This window comes from Acomys russatus, chromosome 7 (assembly GCF_903995435.1).
Source record: "Acomys russatus chromosome 7, mAcoRus1.1, whole genome shotgun sequence".
Lineage (NCBI taxonomy): Eukaryota > Metazoa > Chordata > Mammalia > Rodentia > Muridae > Acomys > Acomys russatus.
The window spans coordinates 20541324-20566393 of NC_067143.1; the positions used below are offsets into that span (position 1 = coordinate 20541324).

Genomic DNA, 25070 nt, shown 5'->3' on the forward strand with positions numbered 1-25070 from the left:
ACAAAGTGTTTGTCATGCAAGCATGAGAACCTGAGTTTGGATAAAGCCCACATAAGAACCGAGCACAGGGAACATGTCTGTAAGCCCAGCGACGTTAGCAAGTGGGGGGCAGATATGAGCGGATCCTCGGATTCTGCTGGCCAGGCAGGCTAACCACATCTGAGAGCCCTGGGCTCAGTGCAAGAGCCTGCCTCAAAAAAATGGGCGGAGACTGACAGAGGGAGCTTCTATAGCCTCCACATGCACACACCACACACACACAAAATCATTAAAACAAAACAGGATTAGGAAGTTGCTTGGAACAGGAAACAGAGGGCAAATGAACCAAACTAATACTGTATTTTAAAAAGTTTTATTCTTGCAGATTTAGAAATTTTAGATTTTTAATAACCACAAAAGAAATCCTTTCACACCTAATGATTATTAACAGAATGTAGTGATGTATTATCTAAACAGAAATCGTGCTGATGTGCCATAATAAACTGTCTATTAGTAAAAAAATACACTTTAGGGCACAGCATTGTATCACAAATTTTACAGAAGGGATACTTTGCAAGAATTTAATCAAACTAGAGTAACTGTATCTTTTAAATGCAGCACTTAAAAATGTAACAACTCTGTGCATTCTTTTTCTTTAAAAAAATGACCTTGTATGTGTAGAAATGCTGCTTTATTGCTGCAGAGGTCAAAGTTCAAGGCTCAAGAGGTACAGGAGAGAATACAAAGGTAGCCTTAGAAACTTGGTTCTGTTTATGTATAAAAAGGTAAAGTTTATAAAAGTTAATTTACAAACCAAGAACAAAAGTGGTATGCACGCACTATGTACATGCGTCCTGAAAACATCACACATTTCAGATGTATAGCCCAAAGAACACAAGACCACCATTCCCCCTGGTCAAAAAAAAAAAAAAAAAAAAAAAAAAAAAAAAAAAAATTTTTTTTTAAAGTCACACCATTATTTTCTCCCAGGTGATTTACACATTTCTGAAACCATCAAGTCCACAATTTACTTAATCTTTTTCATGATACAGTATCTAGATATGCACAAAACTCATAAAAACTTAGTAATACACAGCGAAATGATCTAAGAATTAAAAGCATGAGGGTAAGGCATTCCTGCTGGTTAGATGTCTGTGGTGATATGTTAATTTATAGATTCTGAGGCCATGGAACCAGGCTCACATGCTTTGGTGTCCTTCCCTAAGAGAAATGTGTGTTCATACACAATAAGTAATTGTCTTCATTTGACCCCCCTCCCCAAGTTATAAATCCCCCTGCTGTACATTTCTGTTAAACCCACTACACTGGTTATATATTCCAGGTGCATCTGTAAAAAACCTGTGCACATTACCTCATGCATAATAAAATAAAATGTGTATGCTAGGCCAAGGCTGTAATAAAGTTTGAGTGTACTTTGGAAAGAACAGAACGCAAATGCACCCCCATTTACTGGCTGGTATTTTTAACGGAAATCAGTATGTGAAGTTAAGCAGTGACCATAAAAAAGTACAAAAATCATTACAAAGCAAAATATCTTTGAACCTCTAGCCAATGCTGGACAGCTCTTCACTCAATCACACATAGCTTGTAGCATGTTTTCTGACCGTGGTTCAGGGGCATGCTCACTAATCTTCATCAGTCCCAACATATGCTTAATACAACTAATTGCAGTATAAATTCTAAGAAAATATAATACTCAATAGAGTGGTTCCATTTAGATTTAGTAAGTTCAATGCATGTTCACATTGCTTAGTCCAGTTCTTATATGCTAAGAGTTAAAAGTGGTCGATCAGGACAGAAACACAGTTGGCTCCAACAAGGTAATTTGGATCTCCAGGAAGACACTTGTTTTGCCAGGTTTTAGGGTCACCTATGAGAGAAAAGGATTTTGATGTCATTTAAGGTTGTTTGACCCGTTACCCACAATGCTTTACTATTATGGAATAAATATAAACACACATAGTAGATAATAGTTTTCTTCTATTTCTTCAAATATTATACCTATATCTAAAACTTGGTGCTTTATTTTAAATAGGCTTGCTAGATGCAAGCATTTGAAAGCTGTTTTAGATGTCTCTTACGTTATCCAATTTAGTGGCCCTTTAAATACAGGAATAAAAGTCATAAAGCCTCAGCCAATCACATGGCTCAGACCACTGGCCCTGCTATTCAGGATCCACAACCATTAACAGCACCTTCCTTTTGGATAGCACTGTACAGTAACCCACTTGAGCCATGTGAGCAAACACCACTCACACTCAGTTACTGCACAAAAGGCTACTCCGCCTAGTTATTCTGCAGAACCTAATTTCTGAAGACTCTTCCTCCTTACCAAGCCAAACCAGCAAACCTGCACCAGAGCTTCCAGCACTTCCAGCTGGGCATTTGTGGGTCTGAGGTAGGTCTTGGGTGTTTGAGTTTTGAAGTTCTTGGTGTTTTTGGATTTACAACCTGCACAAAGACCTGGCAGTGGGTATCAACTGTGAATGACGGGGAAACTGTCTCTGTGGTAGCCAAGGGAGTTGAGAACCAAAGTAACTAACTTTTCCTCCCCTTATAATAGTCCTGGGCCAGAAGTGCTTCTACGCCTGTGGGACGGTGTGTGGAGATGCTTCTGTCACAAACGGCACCCACAGAACTGAGGCCAGAGAACCCACTGGCCGTCTTTTAATACACCAGGCAGGCCCTATAACAAATGGTTGACTATCAATTAAAACACTTGTATACCTGTGCACAGTAAGATACACATCACATTCAATCATCGATCGGATGGTTTAATTAAGGAGTCACTAAATTTCAGATACAGATGGACTTATGTATCACTACAGAGGACAGACTATTCACTCAGTGAGAAATAAAAAGCATCCTCACTATTAGATTTTAAGTTTCTTTTCAATGTACTCATCTTTGCTGCAATTAAGTCGGTACTTACAACTCTCCACCTATGAACAGGCTAGCAGTAGCAATGCAGTCTTACTGCTGCACTGGGTTACACAAAGATGTATTTATTTTCTGAGTGAAGAAATTCTAAAGTTGACAGCAAAGTGTGTGGCCACAGTTCAGCCACGCAGCACCACACTAACACTGTGATGTGCGTGTGAATCACTGATACTTCACTAAGGTCCCGTGCAGCACAAGTACCTGCAGCAGGTGGTTTAGACTAAGCTGACCTCCAACCGCAACTCTCCCTGCCTTTGCATGTCATTTCCTTCCTGCTTAATCTTTCCTTCACTACTTCAAGCTAGTCTATGAGGCTTTCCCCCATTTAAATATGACCCTATTGAAAACTTTGTATCATAACCTTTAATTTATATTGGACCAAACTGAAACTTAATGCTCACTGATTTATACAAATTTAGGGGGCAAAACTTTAAATTTTTGCTTGTTTTTTAATGGATCCTGTTGGGGTGAGCAATGTTGGTAATAAAGACTGACTTTTAAGTTATTCAAGTGAGAAATATGAAAATGCAATGGAAGCTCTGAAATCACAAGCCAAGGAGCAAACGTCACTTAAAATAGTGTGTGATAGGAGCTATGTAGAGGTTCACCCTGGGAAAGGCTCAAACCCTTGGCCAGGCACCATCACTGTGGAAACTTTCTCTAATGCTAGTATAAATATTTTGCACCTTGAAAAATCTGATAGATCATAAATTTTTTGAACCCCAAGAACAACCAATCTTTATCCGAATGACCAATCAAAGAGTCTCCATAGTTCCATATGCATTTATAGCATATGCACCACAAATAAATGTAAAATACTAGTGATGCTTACAAGGCCACAGGGACAGAGTGAAGATCTGCTCACACACAGCATGGGGAGCACCAAGAAGTCAGGCATTAATCAATGACAGTACCCAGAGCCCCAGAGGACAGAGTGAAGACAGCATACCCGACGAGGAGTCGGATGATTTTAGAGCAAAAGACCAACCGTCAGGAGTCATGGACGCACAGTGAGGCAAGCGCAGCTCCACAGGCTTCAGGAACTTGAGGCCATGGGGCCCACACATCACTAGCGGGCTCAGCAGAGTTTCACCTGGAGTCAAGGAGGGAGAAAGGCAAGAGAGATGAAATTTTTCCACTAGATACAACCTCACATTCCCTCCCAGTACACGCTTGCTAAAGCCAGAGGGCAGTTGTTTTCCATAGCAGTGCTAAGAAGGATATAATGCAAGCTACAATTGTAAGATTGTAATAGACATATTAGAGTAAAAAGAAATGGCACTTAATATTTTATCTAATGTAATGTGGCTAAAACAATATTCCAACACATAACAATATACTCAGTTTCTCGGGTCTTCGTTTTACATTTCTAGTACTATATAACCCCACAGAACCAGTGGCTACTGCACTTTAGCTAAGTCTATAGCATAAAACATTGAAATGTACTTTTTGCAAACGTTAGATATTTTCGGGGGTGGGGGTGGGGGCAAAAATCTAATGTGGGCACACGCGCGTGTGTGTACATGTACACGCATATGACATACTGTGCTGGTGGAGGTCAGAATGCAACCTGCAGGAATCAGTTCTCTCCTTTGGTTATATGAGCTCCAGGGCTCAAACTCAGGTTTCCAGGCCTGATGGCATTCACCTCTGCCCACTGAGCCATCTTGCTAGCCCTTGCCTTTTATTTTTAAGTATTTGCTACACTTGCATTCAGGCATTCAAGCTGGACCAACAGTATTAGTTCTATTGTTTTTAAGGCAGAGTATCCCAAGAAAGTGGCTTACAATATCATATTTAGTGAAATAAAAAAGCTGCTAAAAGAAATCACACCATAGTTTATCAGTATAGTATACTGGTGGATCTAGAAAGGTTGTAAGAATAAGGACATTCTTGGTTCCCTTAGACTGTTCAAAATATGCTACACCATCTTCTAAGGACATGTCATTCACGGTACTGAGTGTTAGGTAGTGTTGGCTCCTGAGGTAATAGTTGACAGGTAGGGCAAAGCTTTCATGAGTGGATGATACCTATCTTCTTGAAATAGAAGGGCTGACAAATTTGATTAGGTCGGGCAAAACAGCCTGGCAGTCATGTGTCCTCGAGGACTGCCTAATGGCCTGCCATCCAACATCATTTTCTATTTCACACTGAAAGTAAAGAATCTGCACACAAGGCCATCTTGCCTCCACTGTGCACCACCCACCAGATGCCAGGGACTCCACTTCTCTGCAGAAAGCTCACTTGAGAGGCCCTCTGTTACACGAAGAAAACACTGTGCTTTGCCTAAAACATTCATAGTGGCTTCCTGCTTATCCCTGTGGCTGGCTGCTCTCAACAGTGAGGTCCACTCAAGACCACGCAGGGGTACTTCAATGAAGCAAATGAGAAGCACACTTACCTTTCTCTTTATCTAAAGGTGGCAGGATGCTATTGTCTCTGCAGACTTTGAAATAGATTTCTTGCTCGATTCCTTCAGGAATGGCTCCTTGTGGGATAATTATACTAACACCAGTTTCTATGGAACTCAACACACCACCATTGCTGTTAAATATGCCACGAGCTGTAGCCACCACAGTATGACCATCCTCATCTTCATCTTCTTCCACAGCCGAAGGACTGCGGGGTCAGAAATGGCAACTGAAAATCCCAGTAACATACACAGGCTTTCTTTCCTTTTTATTACTGTTATAGTAAGTGTTTAGCCGTATTTCTCCTAGCAATCTAGAAATTCTTTACTTAAACAAGGCAAGGTTTTAGTGAACGGTATTACTCAGAGGGATGGCTAAGAGCACTCCCTTCCTAGAAAAATCAAAACTGCCCTTTTGAAGATAAGGAGTCAAATGACTATAACTGCATTGCTCTTGTAAGGCACCACGAGTCTTAGGCAATGGTGAACAAGCACGAGACGGGTGCCCTGCAGCATGCCGAGTCACAGCTCAGGCGGTGACACAGACAACAGTGTAGCACATCACTTGCCTAGCACTGTCCAAAGAGAAAAGAGCTTGTAATGGAGACTGTGGTAGACGTGAGAATTCAGTGTGCCCTTCCTCAGTGCACTCAGAATCCTGATGCCTCCAAGGTTCCAAAGGTATAGTATACCTCAAAAACCCAAGGAAGACAAAGCAGGATGACTTGTTTCAAAATACTGGCAAAGGCAGAGGATGTAGTATTGATGAAATGTTTCAAAATTGGAAGCTAGGCTATCAAGACTTTGTGGATTTTTTTTTTTTTTTAAATGTTGGGGACAATAGGCCATATGGCCAATGTTCAGCCATTTTGTCAGAGTCTGCACCTTTAAGTCTCTGTTTTTTCCCAGAGCTTGCCTTTCACTAGAAACTAGCTGACCCTGTTGTGGGTCGGCAGTTAGACTAAAGATAGATAGAGATGGAGCAACCCTGCTATGGTTTAGCAGTTAGACTAGACAGAGATGGAGCCAGATACCCTGTGTGGCAAGACATTATGACCCTGTCTGGAATTCCCTGTGTTTTGAGAAAAGCCTGCAGCTGGGTTCTATAGCAATATGCGTCCCTGCCTTCTGACTTATAAATACTATTGCCTGACTAATAAAGTTTGAGAGCTTGATCAATCAGACTTGCTCTCCTCCTTTGTGTCTTTCATTTCAAGAGGTCAACTTTCTCCCGAGTTTTAGTCGAACTGCGCAGGCCGGCGCATTTTGTTGTTGTCTTGTTTTGTTTTTTAAAGATTTATTTATTATTTATACAGTGTTCTGCCTGAATGCATGCCTTCACACCAGAAGAGGGCACTAGATCTCACTATAGGTGGTTGTGAGCCACCATGTGGCTGCTGGGAATTTAACTCAGGACCTTTGGAGTAGCCAGTGCTTTTAACCTCTGAGCCATCTCTCCAGCCCCCAAGAAGTAGTCTTAAGCAAAAATCTTAACGTGGCAAAAGGAGACAGACTAACAACATGGAGTGTATGCAGGGAAGCTACAGTTGCTCTGCAGCAGGACTGGAGGGCCAGGGGTAAACTCCTAAAGCAAATGGACAGGGAACAGAGCCCACTGCCTGAGGTGCAGGCCTGGCCTTGCAAGAGTACTTCTGCGTCTGTACAGGAAGCAAGACTGACATAACCTCCTTGAGAAGCAGGCTTCGGGTGGCTTTCCTGGTCCTTGGTTCTACCTGTGTGTGCTTCTCTTTTGTGGGTGACTACTGTTTTGAGGTTACTACATTTCTACTCTTTCCTGCACCCGTGCTGAATAAACAGCAAATGAGGAATAGATATGTTTGCTCCTTCTTCAATGCACTCCCTGCTGGTGGAAGCTAAGTTAGGTGGCTATAGGAAGTCATAGTTAGCTGAAGATATAGGCTCTGAGATTAGATAAGCACAGGCTAAGTAGCCGACCACCCCCCAGCCATGTGACGCTGGTTGGGCAAACTGCCATCTGTCTCTCCATTTGAGCTAATGGTGATAACAGGGATGATAGTATCTCAGGATGCTCTGTGCTCACGGGCTTTATAATCTAACATTTTACACCTCCTGGGACCTTCCACAAAATGGTATTTACTGCAGTAACAGTTTAGTTTCCAGGCAAAATCCAAACTGTCATTTCATGTTTCATTATATAAACTACCTCCAACCATAGAGACACAGCTAGAGTCCCAGTGCTTGGGAGACAGGAGAAACAGTGTGAGCTCAAGGCTAGCTTTAGGGTATAAGGAGTTCAAGGCTGTCCTGGCTATGGCTCTTAGCCTTCCCAAAAAATCTTATCATGCAACAGTTTAAACAAAGGCAAATAAATGTCTTACCTCACGGGAACAGCTTTAGGCATGGTGCTGACATTATTTATTTGATATTTAGGCTTATCTGCATGGATAGAGAAAGTTTCAACTCCACTGTCAAACTCAGGAGGCTGTGCTGAACTATGAGCTTTCATAAGAGTTTTTGGAGATGTGGGAGTTTTGGACGGCAATTCAGGCTTGTGTACAGTTTCACTTGGCAGGAGATTATGGTTGAACTTTGGACTTTCAAATTTGCGTTCAAATGGCCGGGCAGAGCTTGTGTATGGCTTTGGTGTGAACCGATTGTACACTGGAGTGACGGTTTTCTGAGTCTGCTCAGCTCCATTGACTGGAGCTTTGTCTGGGAAACTTTTCTGGGGATAGAAAGTCTGAGTAGGATCTTCGCGGGTTGGTCTGAAAGTCATTGGCTTACTCTGAGGTGGGGGTGGGTCTGGTTTGGACATATATGAGTTTTGAAAATCCAACGATACTGAATTGCCTGAAAAACAAACATACACACATTTTTAAAAAGTTCCTGAAAGCCATTTTATCAACCTTCTGGATTCTTTACTGGTATAACATGTACTGGTACTCAAGTGAAGTCCTGGGTCCTGTGTAATGATAAGGCACACAAGTTGTAGTGCCCCTCAGATTCAGCATGAAGCGAGGAAAGCACTGGCCTCCTACGACAGATGTCTTGAGTAACTTTGTTCCACTATCATAAATTAAAACCAGAATGACAATGTGATTATATGAACCTATCAGTACTGAAAAGTCATCTTTAACCAAAGTGTTAAAAAAAAAAAAAAAAAAGGTGCAGCAGCCACACACTGGGAGAAGATACTTAAAAAAAAAAAATGTATAAATGGTCAGTATTAATATTTTGCACAGAAGTGAGTACACCTGTCTCTCTGTATAAATTAAACTAAAACTCAAAGCAGTGTATAGTAGACACCAACCTACCCATCAGGGAACCATGAAATAAAAATAAACTAACCACTAAAGACCACATCACAGCTGGGCAAACAGCAAGGCTGAGAAGTCAGCCAACTGCAAGTGTTCATGCCGATGTGGAAACAGCAGGCAGAGCTACATCTGCTGGAGCAACATGGGACAGAACCACCCGGGCTCTATGAAACCATAGAAAAAGGGATACTGGTGGGAAAATGTCAGGGTTTTTGTTTTGTTTCAAAGAAAAGATAAAGAAAACAGAAAAGCTGGGAATGCGTCCTGTGCTCTCTTTTATGAAACTAGTACAACCCTGACAACACAATCAGACAAAGCCATTCAGGGAAACTATTAATCCAAATTCTTCACGAACATAGTAATGTAACCACAGTAAGACAATAAAGTAGAAAAATCAGATGATCTTGTTAAGAAAAAATATTTAATTTTAAAAACCCCCTCCCACTCGCAAGACAGGGGGCTCTGGCTGTCCTGGAACTTGTTCTATAGATCAGACAGGTCTCAGACTCACAGAGATCACCTGCCTCTGCCTCACGAGTGCTGGATTCTTATTTTACGTATGTGTGAGTGTGACCACATATTATATCTTCACCACATATGTGCCTGGTGCTTGTGGAGGCTAGAATTTGATGCTGGAGTCTCTGGAACAGGCAGTCAAGGTTGCTTGGTGTGGCACTGGGAGCCAAACCCAAGCCTGCTGTAAGAGCAGCAAGTGCTACTAAACACTGGGCCATCTCTCCAGCTCGCAAAAGAAAAACATTCCACAAAACTCTTTCTTTTTCTTTTTTTAAAAACTCTTTCAATAAACTCAGAGACAACTTTGTAACTGTGATAAACAGCACCTATTAAAACAAATCAATACAAACCCCTACAGCTAGTATCACTTATGGGGAAAAAACTTTCTTCTTTAAGAAGGGAAACCAGAAAAAAAAATCTGTTCTCACCATCTGTTTCTTTTTCCTTGGCTAGGTCTCTTAATTGTGCATTGAATTTGCTGTATAGCCTGGCGGTGGTGGCATATGCAGAAGGCAGCAGATCTTTGAATTCCAGGAAAGCCTAGTCTACAGAGTGAATCCCAGGACAGCCAAGGTTACAGAGAGAAACCCTGTCTCAAAAAACCAAAACCCAAAGAATTTGTTGTGTAGCCCAGGCTGGCCTTTGCTTCCAAAGTGCTGGAGCTAAAGGTATGTACCACCACACGCATCTGAAAGCCTCCAGGTATGACCTACATGTATGATAACTGGTCTGCTTCAAGACTGCCACCCTCTAGCTTGACTTCCATGCAACAGAGAGGTACTAACAAATGTCAAGAAGAGATAAATTACATTATACTAGGGTAGACTATTATCTAGCTATTCAAATGAGTAAACTACATTCATTGAGATCTTATTGAAGGATGAAAATATAAAATTACTTTCTGTGTAAAACTATGTTTCTTATGTTCATATTTTAAGATGGAGCACAGCAAATCTTAGAAAGCACTACTCAAATATCTAAAATTACATCTTACTTAGTGTGTGTGTGTGTGTGTGTGTGTGTGTGTGTGTGTGTGTGTTTGTGTGCGTGTGCCCCTATGAGTATATGGTGTCAGCAGAGAACTGGCTGGATTCAGTTGTTTTCTTTTACTGTGTGGGCTCCAGGGTTGGACTTCACATCAGGCCATGTGAAGCAAAATTACCTGCTGAGCCACCTCCATGGCCCTCAAATACTCAAACTGAGACACAGCAGTTACTAGGTACTACTAGTACTTACAATATTTGAAGATGGGCATAAAATTAAGCTATGTTAAAAAAAAAAAATAGGCAAAAATCCATTTAGGTACAAGGCTCAACCAATGTAATGATCATTAATATAAAAAGGTAACAACACAAAATACATTTTCTTTTCTATGAAATTCATTATGTAGTCCTGGCTGGCTTGGAACTTACTATGTGGGCCAGGTTGGCCTCAAACTTATCTGCCTCTGCCTTCAGAGCACTAGGATTAAAGACATGAACTACTATGCCCAGATGAGATACTTTTCGACAAAATCCTTACTTTTATTTTCACTGTTACCGGCCCATTCTTTGGACTTAGAAAAAAAAAAATGTTAAAGCCAAGCTTTGAAACTGTACAAATTAACTTCATCAACACTAAACATGTCAACTGCTTCACTTCCTACCTTCACCCTGGGCGCTCTTGGAATGCATGTGGAGAGAAGAGCTGGGCAGAGGCGGAGGAGCTGGCTGGGTGTACTGGGAGGGCAATGGAGGAGGAGGAGGCGTGGCCTGGACCGGATCATAACGTTTCTCACTGAATGATCTATCCACAGCATCAGTTTCAGGTTTTCCCCTATTTAAAAGAGAAAAAAGAAGACATTCCAATACTGGAAAATGAGCTCAATCACAAAGCAGGCTGTTGTTTCTAAAATATCCTTAAATCTAAAAAAATTTTTAAAAGTATCTAGAAATGTCACCATTTGTTCTCATGAGTATAGGTAGCTATTCTACCAAAATGTACAAACAAATTCATCAGCACAAGAAATGTCAAGACAGCACAGATACTTGAAGAATATTAGTAAAACAATCCAGAAGATATCAATTAAAAGGCGGATGAAATTTTGGGTATACGTCTTAATATTTGTGATAGTTATAAAAGCAGTAGATTTAAGGAAGTTTTGTAAATATATTGGGTGTTATTTTAGCACAAACCTTCCTTTAAACTCACTTCATATTTTTAATCTCAGGCACAAAGTTTTGGTGTCAAGCATATTCAAAGCACCATTAAACACGATGTCACTGACCCAGGTTGACAGGCTTCTCCAGGGACGAGCCAGACAACAAGGGCTTGCCCTTCTGAGCCATCGGGCCTCTGACACAGCAGTCAGCTGAGCTGCTATCAGGCAGTGGCTGAGCAGGGGTGTGCTCCAGTAACACTGGAAAGCAGGCCATCTTTAAAACCTGCCCCACTTGCCTGCACTTTTGCTGTGTTTCATGATCGCTAGAGTAGCAGATACTACTTTATTTCATGAGGCTTATCTAGTAAAAAATTGTGCCATGTATCCTTATTTTTCAAATTGCCAATTGTTAACAAGTACCACATAAAATTTAACAGGAGGAATCTAAATAGACCCATAATTGCAACACTGCCATCTGAGCCTTACTGCAGAGTGCCAAGCTGCACTGGCGTTATGTGCACAGACAATAGCATGTATCTGAAATGTGTATTTGTTTTCATACAATATTTTTGTTGAAGAAATCTAGTTTTATGATTAGCTTCAAAATTAGCTAGTACTTTGCTTACACATATTTAGACTTAAATGTTAGAAGAAAACATTAAGATCTGAAAGTGCACATAATGCCAATGACACAGTGAGGGACATCTCATGGAACAGCCTCACATCAATGCCAGTCTTACCACTTGATGTTCCTTTTCAAGTAGTCATAGCTAGTGTAAGAGCCAAGAAATCTAGGTGATGGCAAAGCAAGCGCAATAGAAAAATGAAAGAAAACGGTCAATCTAACTAAGAAGATTTACAGCAAATAGAACTCAAATGTCATTTAAACATATTAACCAACATCCACAATCTTAACACAGTTTGCTTCATAGAAGAAGAGCAGTACATTAACACACAGTTTTAACTTAGCCCCTGTCCCCCCCACCCCCCATACTCTAGCTGCCAAGGCCAGAGAAAATAATGCATCAGTTCTCCTCCTTGGCTTCTGCTCACCTATGCCGCAGCAGCTAATGGTGAGCAGAGAAATGAGGCAGGATAAGGTGCGACTCAGGGCTAGGGCACCTGCCTATCACACCTCAGGTCCTGGCTCAACACCCAGCACCACTCAAACCTAAGAAGACAAAGTTTCTGGGTAGTGAGGGTGCATGCCTTTAATCCTAGCAGAGGCGGATTGCTTGAGTTTGATGCTAGCCTGATCTATACAAACAAACTGTCTCAGGAAAAGGGAGGGAGGGAGAGGGAGGAGGAGGCGGCGGAGGGGAGAGAGAATGAAAGAGAGCAAGAGAGCGAGAGCGAGAAGAGCAAGAGAGAGTGAGAGTGAGAGTGAGAGTGAGAGAGAGAGAGAGAGAGAGTGCGCGAGAGCGCCAAAAGTTAATAATCAACAGATTCTGAATAAACTAATTCCAACTAAAAGAAAGGCTGAACAAAAGAAACGATGTAAGTGGGGACAGGAGAAGAGACACGTGTCTTTTGATATGACAGGTATCCCGATCCCTTAATAAAGATGGACGGCACATGGAAACACACAGACTTTTCAAACATAGCTACAATCAACTATGTTCTTTTTCTTTCTAGCAGGTCCTCATCCATCTCCAGCAGTAAGCTGAATCTTGTGGTAGGTAGATGCTTATTTGTAAAGCTGCCACACACGACGCTCGTAAGTCCTCTCCTCAAATAATGTCACATCAACAACAACAAAGCACTATCTCCATCAATTTAGCTCCCACATTTAGTTCTCAAAAAGCAAAATGGCAAAGTAGACACTGTTTCATTCAATGGCAAAGTTTACCTGTACCAACTATTAGAACACAGTTCCTCCCAGGTCTGAGTTGACAGGCAGTGGGGTGGATGAATGATGCAACTAGCACACTCTACCTTTTACTGAGTGTCATTAACTCAACAGACATTGGACTCTAGGCAGGGTTCTAGATCCTATTTGAAGGTTATATAACACAAATACCCATGTTTCACTCTAAAAAAAAAAAAATTAACATAAAATCAAAAATACTTTCCAAGCCAGGCCTGGCGCGCACTTTCAATCGCAGCACTTCAGAGGCAGAGGCAGAGGCAGGCGGATCTCTGTGACTTTGAAGATAGTCCTAGGACGCCAGAGATACACAGTGAAACCCTGTCTCAAAAAACAAAACAAAACAAAACCCAAAAAACCAAAAACAAACAAAAACAAAACAAAAAAATAAAAAAACAAAGCAACAACAACAAGAAGAAGAAAAAGCCAAAACCCAACAATTTCTCATTTGATTCATCAGCAAATTTAGACATAAATGTATTTTTAAATTTCATGTGTTTTGTCCATGTGAAGGTGTTGGATTGCCCAGAATTGTAGTTACAGACAGCTGTGAGCTGTCATGTGGCTGCTGGGAATTGAAACTGGATCCTCTGAAACAGCAGCCAGTGCTTTTAACCACTGAGCCATCTCTCCAGCCCCAACAGAAATGAATTTTCAAGGCTATTTCCTATTTATCAGGGAAGTAGAAGGATAAAGCATCTCTTTAAGTCCCTTGGCCTTCCTCTAATAGGAATTAATGAGTTAACAGAACACTTAGACATGGTCACTCCTGGGCCCAGAAGGCGGCTCAGCCCCGAAGGCTGACAACCTGAGGTCAATCTTCCCCTCCTCCCTCTACCTAGACTTACACAATGGAAGAAAAGAACCAACTTCCAAAAGTTGCTCTATGAGCTTCACGTGTTCACTGTGATGAGCCCCCTTTCCCAAACAAAGAAATAAAATGCATTTTGCTTTCTCCTTTAAAGACATATTTAAAATAAATGACTACTGGAGGCTAAAGAAATGGCTCAGAAGCTGCAAGTATTTGCTGCTCTTTGTGGAAGACACTGGGTTCAGTTCCCAGCAGCCATACAGTGGTTCATAACCAAATATAACTGTAATTCCAAGGTACCTGATGCTCTCTTCTGGTTTCTGTAGGCACCAGGCACATACATGCACATGTATAGTGCACATACATGCACATGTGTGCTAAAGACTCATACACATTTTTTAAAAGATAAAAGGACTACTACATACCTTTGCCTTACCCAAAACTGAGCTTAACTGACTTGCTACTCCATCTAGATACTGCCGTGTACCTGTCTAGTGTTGTGCTAGAAAATGTGTTGTCTGTAATACAACTCTCCACTGCAGTACACTGCATGCATTGTGTTTCTCCCCAGTGGGATTCTTCGATAGAAACAAAGAGCTAAGGAGATGGAGATGTTCTAAATCTTTACTAATGCCTCAGAAAGCAGAAGAAACTAAATTGGGTCTCTGATGGTACAGGTTTCAAAATATATTCTAAAACAACTTCAGATAATCCTAAATTCAATAAAAAAGTGCATGCCTGTAATCTTGGGCACGAAACTCACATCTTTTTGTCTGAGCCACAGTTCCATTCACTTAAAAAAGATGACCCTCAGTGCATTAGAATGGATTTTCAGCCAGAATGGAGTGCCTCTCACTTCCTGAGGTGAAGTTTATTGGATAAAGAATGTAGTCCTTCCCTGAGTTTGAAGACTCCCAAGTACCTTTTGCACCCTGCCTTCCAGACCATCTACCTTTTAACTTAGGATTGCTTAGGCAGCTCCATAATTTTATAAACAAATCACTTGTGATAAAGCTCATGTGTCTCTGTTCCTATGGACCTCTACAGATTTTGTGGGGTATGAGCCCCCTGGTGCCAGTGTGGGACCATACCCAACTCTTAGCACAGAGCTCTGCTGGGGTCCAAAAAGACACGTACCAGTAACAGCAGGACAAAGAACAAAATGTCCCAACACAGAAGTCACAGAAGAAGGGAGACACAGGCAGAGGAAAAACACTGAGAACACAGAAACTTTATTTCACTGTCCCTGATCATCTGTAAAGCTGGACTACAAGTCTCTAAAAACACCTCATGCTCAAAGATAAAGAAAAAGGCAAGCTCTTCTCACCTTTGTAAAAACAAAACAAAACCCCCCCAAAGCAATAAATATTCTTTGTAGTTCCCTCACATACCTATTTTTATGTCTTTTTTGTTTGTTTGTTTTTTCAAGACAGGGTTTCTCTGTATAGCCTTGGCTGTCCTGGACTCGCTTTGTAGACCAGGCTGGCCTCGAACTCAAGAGACCCACCTGCCTCTGCCTCTCTGCTGGGGTTACAGGCGTGTGCCACCACACCAGGCTCCTATTTTTCCGTCTTAGACAAAAACAGAAATAAGGAGAGGATTATTATTAAATGTGTGTTCCTATGTGGAGAGACTGAAGATTCAGCTTAACTGGGGGCCTTCAGTTCCTTCTTTTCACCAAAACACTTGATTTTTAGCATCTTCCCTTGCATGAAAACTCTGTACCTGATGTTAGGGCTGAGAGTTAGAACCACATATGCCACAGCCTCTAGAAAGTGGCACCGTGTGGAGTGACATACCGTGCCCCCTTCCTTGGCACAAATGAACGCTATCTGGTTAGCTCTACATTACGCAACTGAAACTGCTTGCTTCACCTTAGCTTTAAAGGTGAATCTGTGGCGAAACAACTTACTTTGAAGAATAACTAGAAAAATTGGGCTGACTCTGAGAATGGACTGGTTTGGCAGGCTCTGAGTGGTGGCTGGCAGGAGTATGTGCAGGAGGCTTGGTCTCAAAACTTCTTCGGTCAAAGTAAGAGAGCTGTTTCCGGTAATATTCTTCATCCTCTTCAGGGTCGTAATGGTTTGCTCGAACAATATCCTCAGGCGGCTTCACTTGAGGTTTCTGAGGCTCAGGGAGCCTAATAATGAGTAACAAATTAAACAAATTTTTAATGTTAATTTTACAAAGACAATGGAACATAAAACTCCTGATTTTTTTCTTTTGTCTGGGAGCACAAGGCAACCTCCGGTGTTGTTCTTCAGGAGTGGCCTATCCTGCTTTGTTTTTGTGCTTTCACCTTTTTATTGACAGCTATGACTACTTGGGCTTTAATAGCATAGTCAAACAATCAGCATGTATATTCTAAAATAATATATGCATGCCATACATGCAAATGTGGGCTCCTTTTGCTTCAGGAGCTAGCTTAGAAGCTCAATGGTTGTTTAAGAGGTTTTATAGCAGGTGAGAAACAATTAATGAAGAAAGTCATCAAGACACTGGAGAACCGCATCTATCTATCAGTGTCAGCAAAAGTGACTTAAGAATCTAAGATAAAAAGGATTTTTAACAACTTTAACATAGGACCAACAAATGATTCTCATTATAAACAAATAGCCCAATCTGTCCAAAATCCTGGAGGGTAGAGAAGGAAACCCACAAGTCATGGAACAGGTGACTATGTCAGACAGTAGTTCCTTCCTATTCAGTAAGTGCAACAAATTCCTGGCCTGGGCTGTCCCTTTGGGGCGCGGCTGAGAGCCCAGGGCGAAGAGCAGGGCCAGGTTTCTCTCCCTGCTCTAACACGCTGTGTGCTAGGTAACCTGGAGCCCCAGCCTCAGCAGCTCTCTCTGTAACACACAGAGCAGCACTGCTGGCTCCTGTGCTGTGACTAACACAATATCAAGAACTTTATACATGCTTCCTAAGTGAATAATTTTAGTGACATATCAATTTGAATTTGTTTTCACTCCTACAAACTAACAGTTCACACTCTGAATGTACTTAAGATGGAGAAAACAGTATGACTTTAGAATTCTGGTTTCAACCATTTGCTTTAAATACAAAACAAGTTTTCCAAAGATTTGTTTACTAAAGCTTTGGCGCAGGAGCACATGAAAGTTCTCTCCCTGTGGTCAGGGTTCATCAGCAAATCTGGCTGCTTAGCTTAGGAACTAAGATCCTCTCTTCCTCCTCACATTTCTCCTTCACCAACTAGTGATCTGTTTCTCCCCCAGAAGCAAACTTCCTGCTCAGATTCATACCTACCTGTAGAGCGTTTTGTCATGCTCGCTAAACTGGCTCTGAAGAACAGGTTTAGGGCCAGCGAGGGAAACACTCGGAGGTTTAGATGCTACTTCCGGAGGCTGCAGAGAACAAGAAAGAGATGGTTAGCAAGGAAGGTATCACTGGAAGAAGTGGGAGGCTGAGAAACATCTGGACTCACTGCTGTCTCTAGACTCAGGCTGAAAAGCCTTTTTACCTTAAAGCTGGCAGTGTCGTTTACATCTTTCTTGTTCTCTAAAGACGCAGACCTTTTGTTTTCAAACATTTTGACTCTGGTGAGCACAGACTGTGGTTTCATTGCTGGATCCTCCTCCTCTTCAGTTAGCGTTGGGGGTGGAGGCTGTGGCTTGGTAGCTGAGGGCAGAACTTCTGGCTTATGCTGAGAGGAAGGTATCAGAGGAGGAACAACTGCAGCACCATGGAGAGGCTCGTAATGGCCTGTTTTGGAGGTAAATCCCTGTGGCGGTACCTGCTCATAACTTCGTGGGTACTGGTCAAAGTACTGCTTGGGCTCAGATGACTTAGGACCGGCTGCAGAGTAGGGCTGTGCTTCCGGCCTGTATCTGTTGTGCACCTCATATCCAGGCATTGGCTGCTCTTCGTGTCGCAGAGTGGAGGTTCGAGGCAGCTGTTCGTAGCGTGGTCTACTGTCATATGACAGAGAGGCTGGCTCTTCAAAACGTGGGAAATAGGCTCGTTCCGCAGCCTCCTCAAGATGCTGTCTGGAGTCCAGGTCTCGAGGATGCTGATTATCAAAAGAGGGCCGGGGCTGGTAGGGCTGTTTGTCATCGTAAAATGACCACTGGTCTTCATAGGTAGGGATTCGATCTTCATATCGTAGGCGATGGTCATAGTTTCTAGAAAACTGGTCTGCGAAGCTTGAGGGGTCATACCTGTATGCAGGCTGCTCAAGGTCTCGGCTGGCTTGTTTTTCTACATATGGAAGTTGGGGTTCATAGGCTAGATTTGGCTCTTTATCTGGCCTCTGCCCTGGGTGGCTAAGAGCTGGTTGTTTTAAAATATGGTTTTGTCTCATCATCTCTTCAGGATATGGCTCCTTCCTATACACCTGCATTTAAAAAAAAAAAATGAGAACAAAGGCTTGTTTTTAATTCAACTGTATTTTATTACACAATGATAAATATTAAGTTATAATTTTAAAATGCACAATGGTATATTCTACCATTTCGAATGGGGACATGGCTGATTAGTGGAAAGAGCTAGTTCAAGGGAAAGCTCACAATTTACAGTGCAGGTAGGAACATTTATGCTTTAGCTTATACCAACAAAAAGTTAGCTAATTATTCCTTTAGTAGAAAATTAATTCACTGAATGACGGATTCTATTTGATTTTGACACTGAAGATAAAAATCACAAAGTTTATGATTATAATTTATATAAACATAAAAATGTTATGATGAATCTGAACTATATATTAAAGAGTCTAGAAGATAGTAAAATAAAAATTAAAAGCAATAAAAATCACTGAAGCACAAATTTTAAAAGGCTTGGTCACACAAATAATATACCATTGGAAGCCATGCAAACTACAAAACTAAAATGATTTGTCTTGTTGGAAAAGCACTAGAGTGTATAAGCCCAGTTTAAAAAAAAAAAAAAAGAAAGAAAGAAAGAGAGAGAGAGAGAGAGAGAGAGAGAGAGAGAGAGAGAGGCAGAAGGAAAACTTAAAGGGCAAAGCAGTAATAGTCATGTGCCAGGTTGATGGAGAGCAACGATCAGTGCAGCACTGCAGCGCAGGTACCTTTGCTGGATCTACATGCGGCGACAATGACGGTCCTTGATCTCTGAGCATTATGTGAGCTGCCTCAGTACTTGGTGCTCCTAAAGAATCAGCTTGTGATGCGTGCGAGGAGGGAGGAGCCGGGGTGGGCTCCTCCAGGCTGACATTAGCTAAATTGACATTATGATTAACTGTAGATGCTGATGATGCTGGGTTTGTTTCAGGCGAAAGGTAAGGGACTGGAGATGAGGCTTCTGCTTTCTGTGAAGTGTTTAAAATATTTTAATACAGTGTTTGTGTCTATTACTAACTTTATGCTCAACTTATAGTGACTGGTAGACATTAAGTGTACTGATTAACAATGTTAGCTATGACCTCGTGGGCTACATTTTTGTTGAAAATTTCATTATAATGCTGTGTAAGATGAACGCAGAAAAATTCAGAATAAAGCCCTTGGTCCTCTCAATCTGAAATTCAAGATTAAGTTGTAATCTGAGGAAGAAAAGACATAGTCTTTAACTTATCACCTCTAACTCTAAGCACCGAATGCTTGCTGCTTACCTGTTGAGAGGCTGTCTTAAGTCCAGGGGAGTCTATTCTATGAATAGCTTGTGGCTGCGCTTGTGGTGCGTAAGGAGGGTATGCCTGGTTTTCAGGATGCATTCCAGAGGAGTCCTCTCTTACAGGCTCAGAGGACCGTGTAATGGCAGACTCCGGTGGAGTCCCCACCTCATCATTAAGAGTTTCATCTAGTTCTTGATCAGTGTAGGCCCCGCCTTCTGTATCTGTGTCTTCATAGTCAGAAGTGTGTCTACTGTCCGTGCTATACATTGAGTACTCACTACCTGGGGCTGACAGGTAGGACAGACGATCATCATGCAAATCAAGGTCATCACTTGTAGCACCATCCGCCTGGGTCAAATAAAAGTAAATTAAAAATTTTATTCAGTAGTTCTTTAAGAGATGGCCTTTATTTTACAAGAGAGATTGAAAAGAATATTGTTCTTTGGAGAAATCATATCTATTTCTTGAAATTTCTGATGAGGAAAGGTCAAGAAGATTTGTACAAGCACACATGCAGATACACAAAGCACCCCTGAGATCAAAAGGCTCGGATGAATCAAACAGTGACTGACTAGCCAGGGCGAAGCTAGGGCCCAGCCTCAGAGGACAGGGAGGAACTCTGGCGTGACACACAGCTACATACCTAGTCACTAGCCCTTCATCCAAAAGCAAGGCGAAGAAGAGAGTGCTATTAAAGCAAGCTCACACAAACAAGGGCACACTGACAGAACAGCACTTGTGAGAACAACTATGAAAATAAAGCCCACACTAAGCTATTCTGAATAAGAAATACCGTATTTATCGCTAGGAAACAGATTCTTTTTAAAAACTGGCATTTGTCCCTTAAAGCTTTTATGAAATAACGGGAAGCCATCACCTGCAGGGTGACTATCTCAATTAAGAAGAGTTCTTTCATATTTTTCACGGACATAGTTGCCAATGGATGAAAAAGGAAAATGCTGCTGTTTTTTCTCTTGCAAGTAATTAAGCCTTGAGTTAATTCCTAACAGTCCATGACAATGAGCTTCAGAGTAGACCAGAAAGAAAGTGAGAAGTACACAAGGGAAAGAGAACTCCCTCCGGGCTGTGATCAACAGACTGTCACTGGACACCAATTTGGAACTACTACTTGGGTTAAACAGCGCAGTCTCTGAAGATTTTGCATGAGAAGTGATGGAACTAGAGTCCTGAAATCACAAGGACTTCCTCCATTACAGCGTGGACTACTACACGAGGAATGTTGAGCGTCCCTCTCTGAACAGGTATGCTAGGAGTAAGTAGCAGGCGTGGTGCAGCTCTGAGTCTCCTGGGCCAAGAGCATGGTCTTGGGAGCCAGATCTCCTCAATAGCGCTTTTCACAGTCTCGCTTGCTTCAGCAGGAGGCTGACCGCAAGCACTGTCTTTCTGGTAGGACAAGGGGAGGCTATACCAGGCTAGGGGCAGACAAGTCCAGGGTTGTGCTTGGTTACAGGAGCATCTCTCCCACTGGTCTCTAACTTCTATAATGGCTGCTGGTGAAGAGAAGTCTTCTTGCCATCTAGGGCAACTTTTAACTTGCTGGGAAGGAGGAGTTAAAGCTTACAGAAGAATCACAGAATCCAGCAATCTATCTAGCCTCTTGAAATACAGAAATGAGCAAGAACCATGGGCTGTTTTGAAGTAGGAAATATTATGTCTTAATGTTAAGAAACTCTCAGGATGACATTTTTTGATTTCATAGGAAAAATAAGAGTGTATCAATCTTGAAAAAACTCTGTGGCAATTAAGTCAAAATACTTACTTTAGAACAGTTGGAGATAATGAAAAAATTCTTTTCTCCAATAACCTATCCAATCTGATAAAACATATTTGGATGGAAAGGGGCAGCAAGACAAAACAAATCTGATTCATGTTGTATTAACTTTCTGATTTACAAAAATGCATCAACCTAAGCAATACTAAATATTCCATTTTTCCTTATATAAAAGGTTGTGTTAATCCTTTGTTTTAAAACCAAATCAAGTTAAGTATACAAAGTATTACGAAGAGAATTTATTGAAAATTAAGATTTGTGGATAAAAACAACTTGCAGGCAGGTATGTATAACGTTGCACTCTGGGGAACAAATTTAGACTAATTTTACGAATTCATTTCAAGGTCAAGGCCATCAACACTCCCACTGGGTAAAGGGAACTAGGAGAATTGTGTAGTTGCAAACGATTAGCATAAAGAAGACTCAATCCACCTATCAAATGCCATGACAGTAAACCTTGGTGTGTTGCTGTAAATTCATGTAGTGAGGTTTCTGCACCTCGATTTTCCTATCAGTGTCCAAGGTGACATGTGAGTTATTTGGCATGGTCTAGTATCTCATCTGCACGGTCCATCTCCCAAGCTGGTACACAGTGAGAACAGCTAGGGTTCTGACGCTTTAGTATAGTTGAGACCAGTGATGCTACCTCTAGCTGTAAACAGTTAACAATTCTTCTTGCAGAGGTCACATGTTTCTGGGTAGGGACTCACTAAGCATGAAGCATGCATTGCCAGAGCATCTGCACAGTAGCCAGGCAGAGGACGGGAGGGTCCATGCAGGCGCAAAACACAAAACTCAAACAAACAAGGCAATATAAAAACATAAAGTTGAAAACAAGCCAAAAACCCAGAGGGGCTCTCAATATTCCCTTCCAACCACATGGATCTAAGGAAGGTAGAAGACATTAAAAACAAAGATAGTACACTTTGAGGAAACAATTACCTCTCCAACACATCTTTTCATCAAAGACTGCTACAAACCAGGCTGACACTAGAAAGAGGCTACTTTAATGCTCGCCATTTGGGTGTGCGTAAAACCAAGACCCAAACATTAGTTTGTGTACTGTTTTCCAGTTGGCTGTAAAGATGTTCCAAGTGCCACTGAGGTATGTGGAGGGAATTCCTAAGGTACAATGTGAGGGCACAGTTTCACTGTTTCCTGGAGCATTAGTAGGGTAGCGGCTCCTGCAATGCTCCTGGCGGCCGTGGGGGCCGGGGCAGTGTTTCCCACATACTGCTTGTCTTTACAGAAACCTCTCACTCAGGTCATAAATCCCTTGACCCTTGGGAGGAAACTGAAGCCAAGTTCAAAGCCATCTCTCCCAGCCAGATATGGACAGAGTCAACTGTGGTTTTTAGTGTAATCTGAGAATTCTTTAAGAGAATCCCACTAGACTAGTAATTTAGTTGAGAAGTATAACAACTTTCCACTGTCTAACTGCTACACAGAAATGGAAAGCATTATAAAAGCTTTTCCAAAATTTCTTGAAAATCTTAATCTAGTAAGAAAAATGGTAACCCAGAGGCATTTTTAATTAGTTATATAATTTAGCAAGTGTAAAAAATAGTAGGAGACTCCATACCTTCCCCTCAGAGACCCACACCAGCTGGTTCTGTTGCTGTTGGATGGCTTCTTTCAGAGCACCGTACCAACCATCATTCATTGAGTTTAAGTTAATTGTAGCTGAAAATGAATGAACAATGTGGTTTTATGGTTAGAGCATTGCCACAAACGAGGAGGAACCATCCAACCCTGTCCACCATCATTCTGAAGAGACGGTATTGGAGAACACAAGCATTTTACATTTATATTTTGGCATTCGTTACACTTTTCCTTTCAATCAAACATTTTTAGCTTTTAAATCAACAGTAAGTTACGTTCTCCAGGCTGAGACCATAAGAGCTTTGGCATTTGAATAACATAACCTTTGGCTTCTATATTATTGCCTGAACTTTTTTTTGGGGGGGGGGGGTTCCAAGACAGAGTTTCTCTTGTAGTCCTGGCTGTCCTGGACTGGATTTGTACACAGGCTGGCATTAAACTCAGAGATGCGGCTGCCTCTGCCTCCCAAGTGCTGGGATTAAAGGTGTGCCCTACCACGCCCGGCTTGCCTGAACATTTTAAGCTCAAAGAAAATGTTTAACATACTCACTTGTAAAAAGATGGTGATTATTTTTACGGAGTTTATGAGATCGTTCATATAGTTTCCTGGCACTTTTCCGAGACTCCGGACATAACCTCATCCTCATTGTTTTCACACCTTGCTTAGAGTCAGGGTTAAGGAACACAACAATTGGATACCACTGGGCGTAGTTAAGACGATCGACTGCATTTGGTGTTACATCTAACAAAGCATGTTTGTCCTAGAGACAGAAAAAACATCCATACAAAAATGCAAACACCGTTAAACCTCATTCTCTCCTAAAAATCCCTAGGCTCTGCTATGCTTCAGTGTTAGTCACTTTGCGGTTGCTATGTCTCAGAAGCACTTATTAAAAATCTATCAGAATTTCCAGCCCAATTAAAAATTTTTTCTTCATCGGCTTTTTTTTTTTTTTTTAAGTTCATTTGTCCTGGCAACAGAAACACTCGTTTATTTTACACACCTTGTTTGCATTTAATTTGTTCATTCCCTTTCCTATGAGGTATCCAGATGCTGCATTACCCTACCACTTTTTTTTTCTAATTATTTTTTTAATTAAACATTTTTATTTTTTACATATACATTTATATTATTTTACACATAGATAATAAACTACCTAAAGAACCATGACAATCAGGAATTATATAAATATTATATTCATAGTGTTTTGGCTATTTATATTTGACAGCTTTGAAGAAAACATCTTTCCTATCTTGGTGCATCTAAAATTCTGAATATAAATCAATCTCCATCACACATTGCCATTATCAACTTAAACCACCTATCTAGACCTAAAAACATCTTAACCCCTAAACAACTAAGCTTCATTGTAAAACTAAACTACCTGGTCTTCAACCCTATCAGAGACTTGAGAAGGAATAAACTTTCATCAGTTATTTTTAAGACTCAGCCACAACACTTATAAGCTAACAATTGCTACCTGTGCAATTGTCTGTGAAAGTCAGTGCAGCCAAGAAATGTCCCTGATTTCTCCTTTCATATGTGCACTCTGAACTGCACTGCTACAACGACTAATTACAACTAAACATCATTGTTTCTGATGTTGATCATAACTATCTTCTTGAAAGTTTTATTAATGCTTTTATACAGTAAGGGCTTAATTAGGCTACACCAGTAGTTATGTTGGGGAAATCTCTCTTTTTTAAATCTCCTCATCAAAAACATAAGCTCTATTGTTCATAAGGAATAGGCCACTTTATAATAACTTACTTGGTCTATGATCTGCTTTATTGTATGAAGACGAATAATGCCAGAGCTACGATGGTCAGTTCCAGCATCTCGAGGTTCACTTTCTATTCATGAAGACAGGACAAAAAGAAAATACATTATTTCCACTGGTTAGTTCAGAAATTCTCAAGTCGTGGGCACTACAGACATGCTGGAATAACACCTGGCTGTATTTAGCAGTATAGATTCTATCCACTAGAGGGCAGTAGCAAGTCACCAAGAAAGGCTCCTATTCACCCGTTCTAAAAAGCAAAACTGTTTCCATGCCAGCTGGTAGAAATCAGAGGTAGCATCTATTCCCTAACTCCTAACCC

General features: G+C 41.2%; 1 protein-coding gene across 6 annotated transcripts in view; it reads right to left on the reverse strand.

Moving 5' to 3' along the window:
- Positions 1-920: 920 nt before the first annotated feature.
- Positions 921-25070, reverse strand: part of Tjp1 (tight junction protein 1) — a 233071-nt gene continuing 208921 nt past the window's right edge. For 2 of the 6 annotated variants that reach the window (XM_051148682.1, XM_051148681.1), the window contains exons 16-28: positions 24739-24821; positions 23518-23728; positions 22948-23048; positions 19571-19921; positions 19031-19270; positions 17465-18337; positions 17251-17348; positions 15896-16123; positions 10811-10980; positions 7711-8182; positions 5342-5559; positions 3890-4033; positions 921-1870 (exon numbers count right to left, since the gene is read on the reverse strand). In XM_051148682.1, coding sequence (XP_051004639.1) covers positions 1776-1870; positions 3890-4033; positions 5342-5559; positions 7711-8182; positions 10811-10980; positions 15896-16123; positions 17251-17348; positions 17465-18337; positions 19031-19270; positions 19571-19921; positions 22948-23048; positions 23518-23728; positions 24739-24821 — 3284 coding nt within the window. In that variant the 3' untranslated portion in view covers positions 921-1775. The remainder of the gene's footprint in view (positions 1871-3889; positions 4034-5341; positions 5560-7710; positions 8183-10810; positions 10981-15895; positions 16124-17250; positions 17349-17464; positions 18338-19030; positions 19271-19570; positions 19922-22947; positions 23049-23517; positions 23729-24738; positions 24822-25070) is intronic. The other 4 variants (XM_051148684.1, XM_051148683.1, XM_051148686.1 and 1 more) reach the window with 4 other exon arrangements.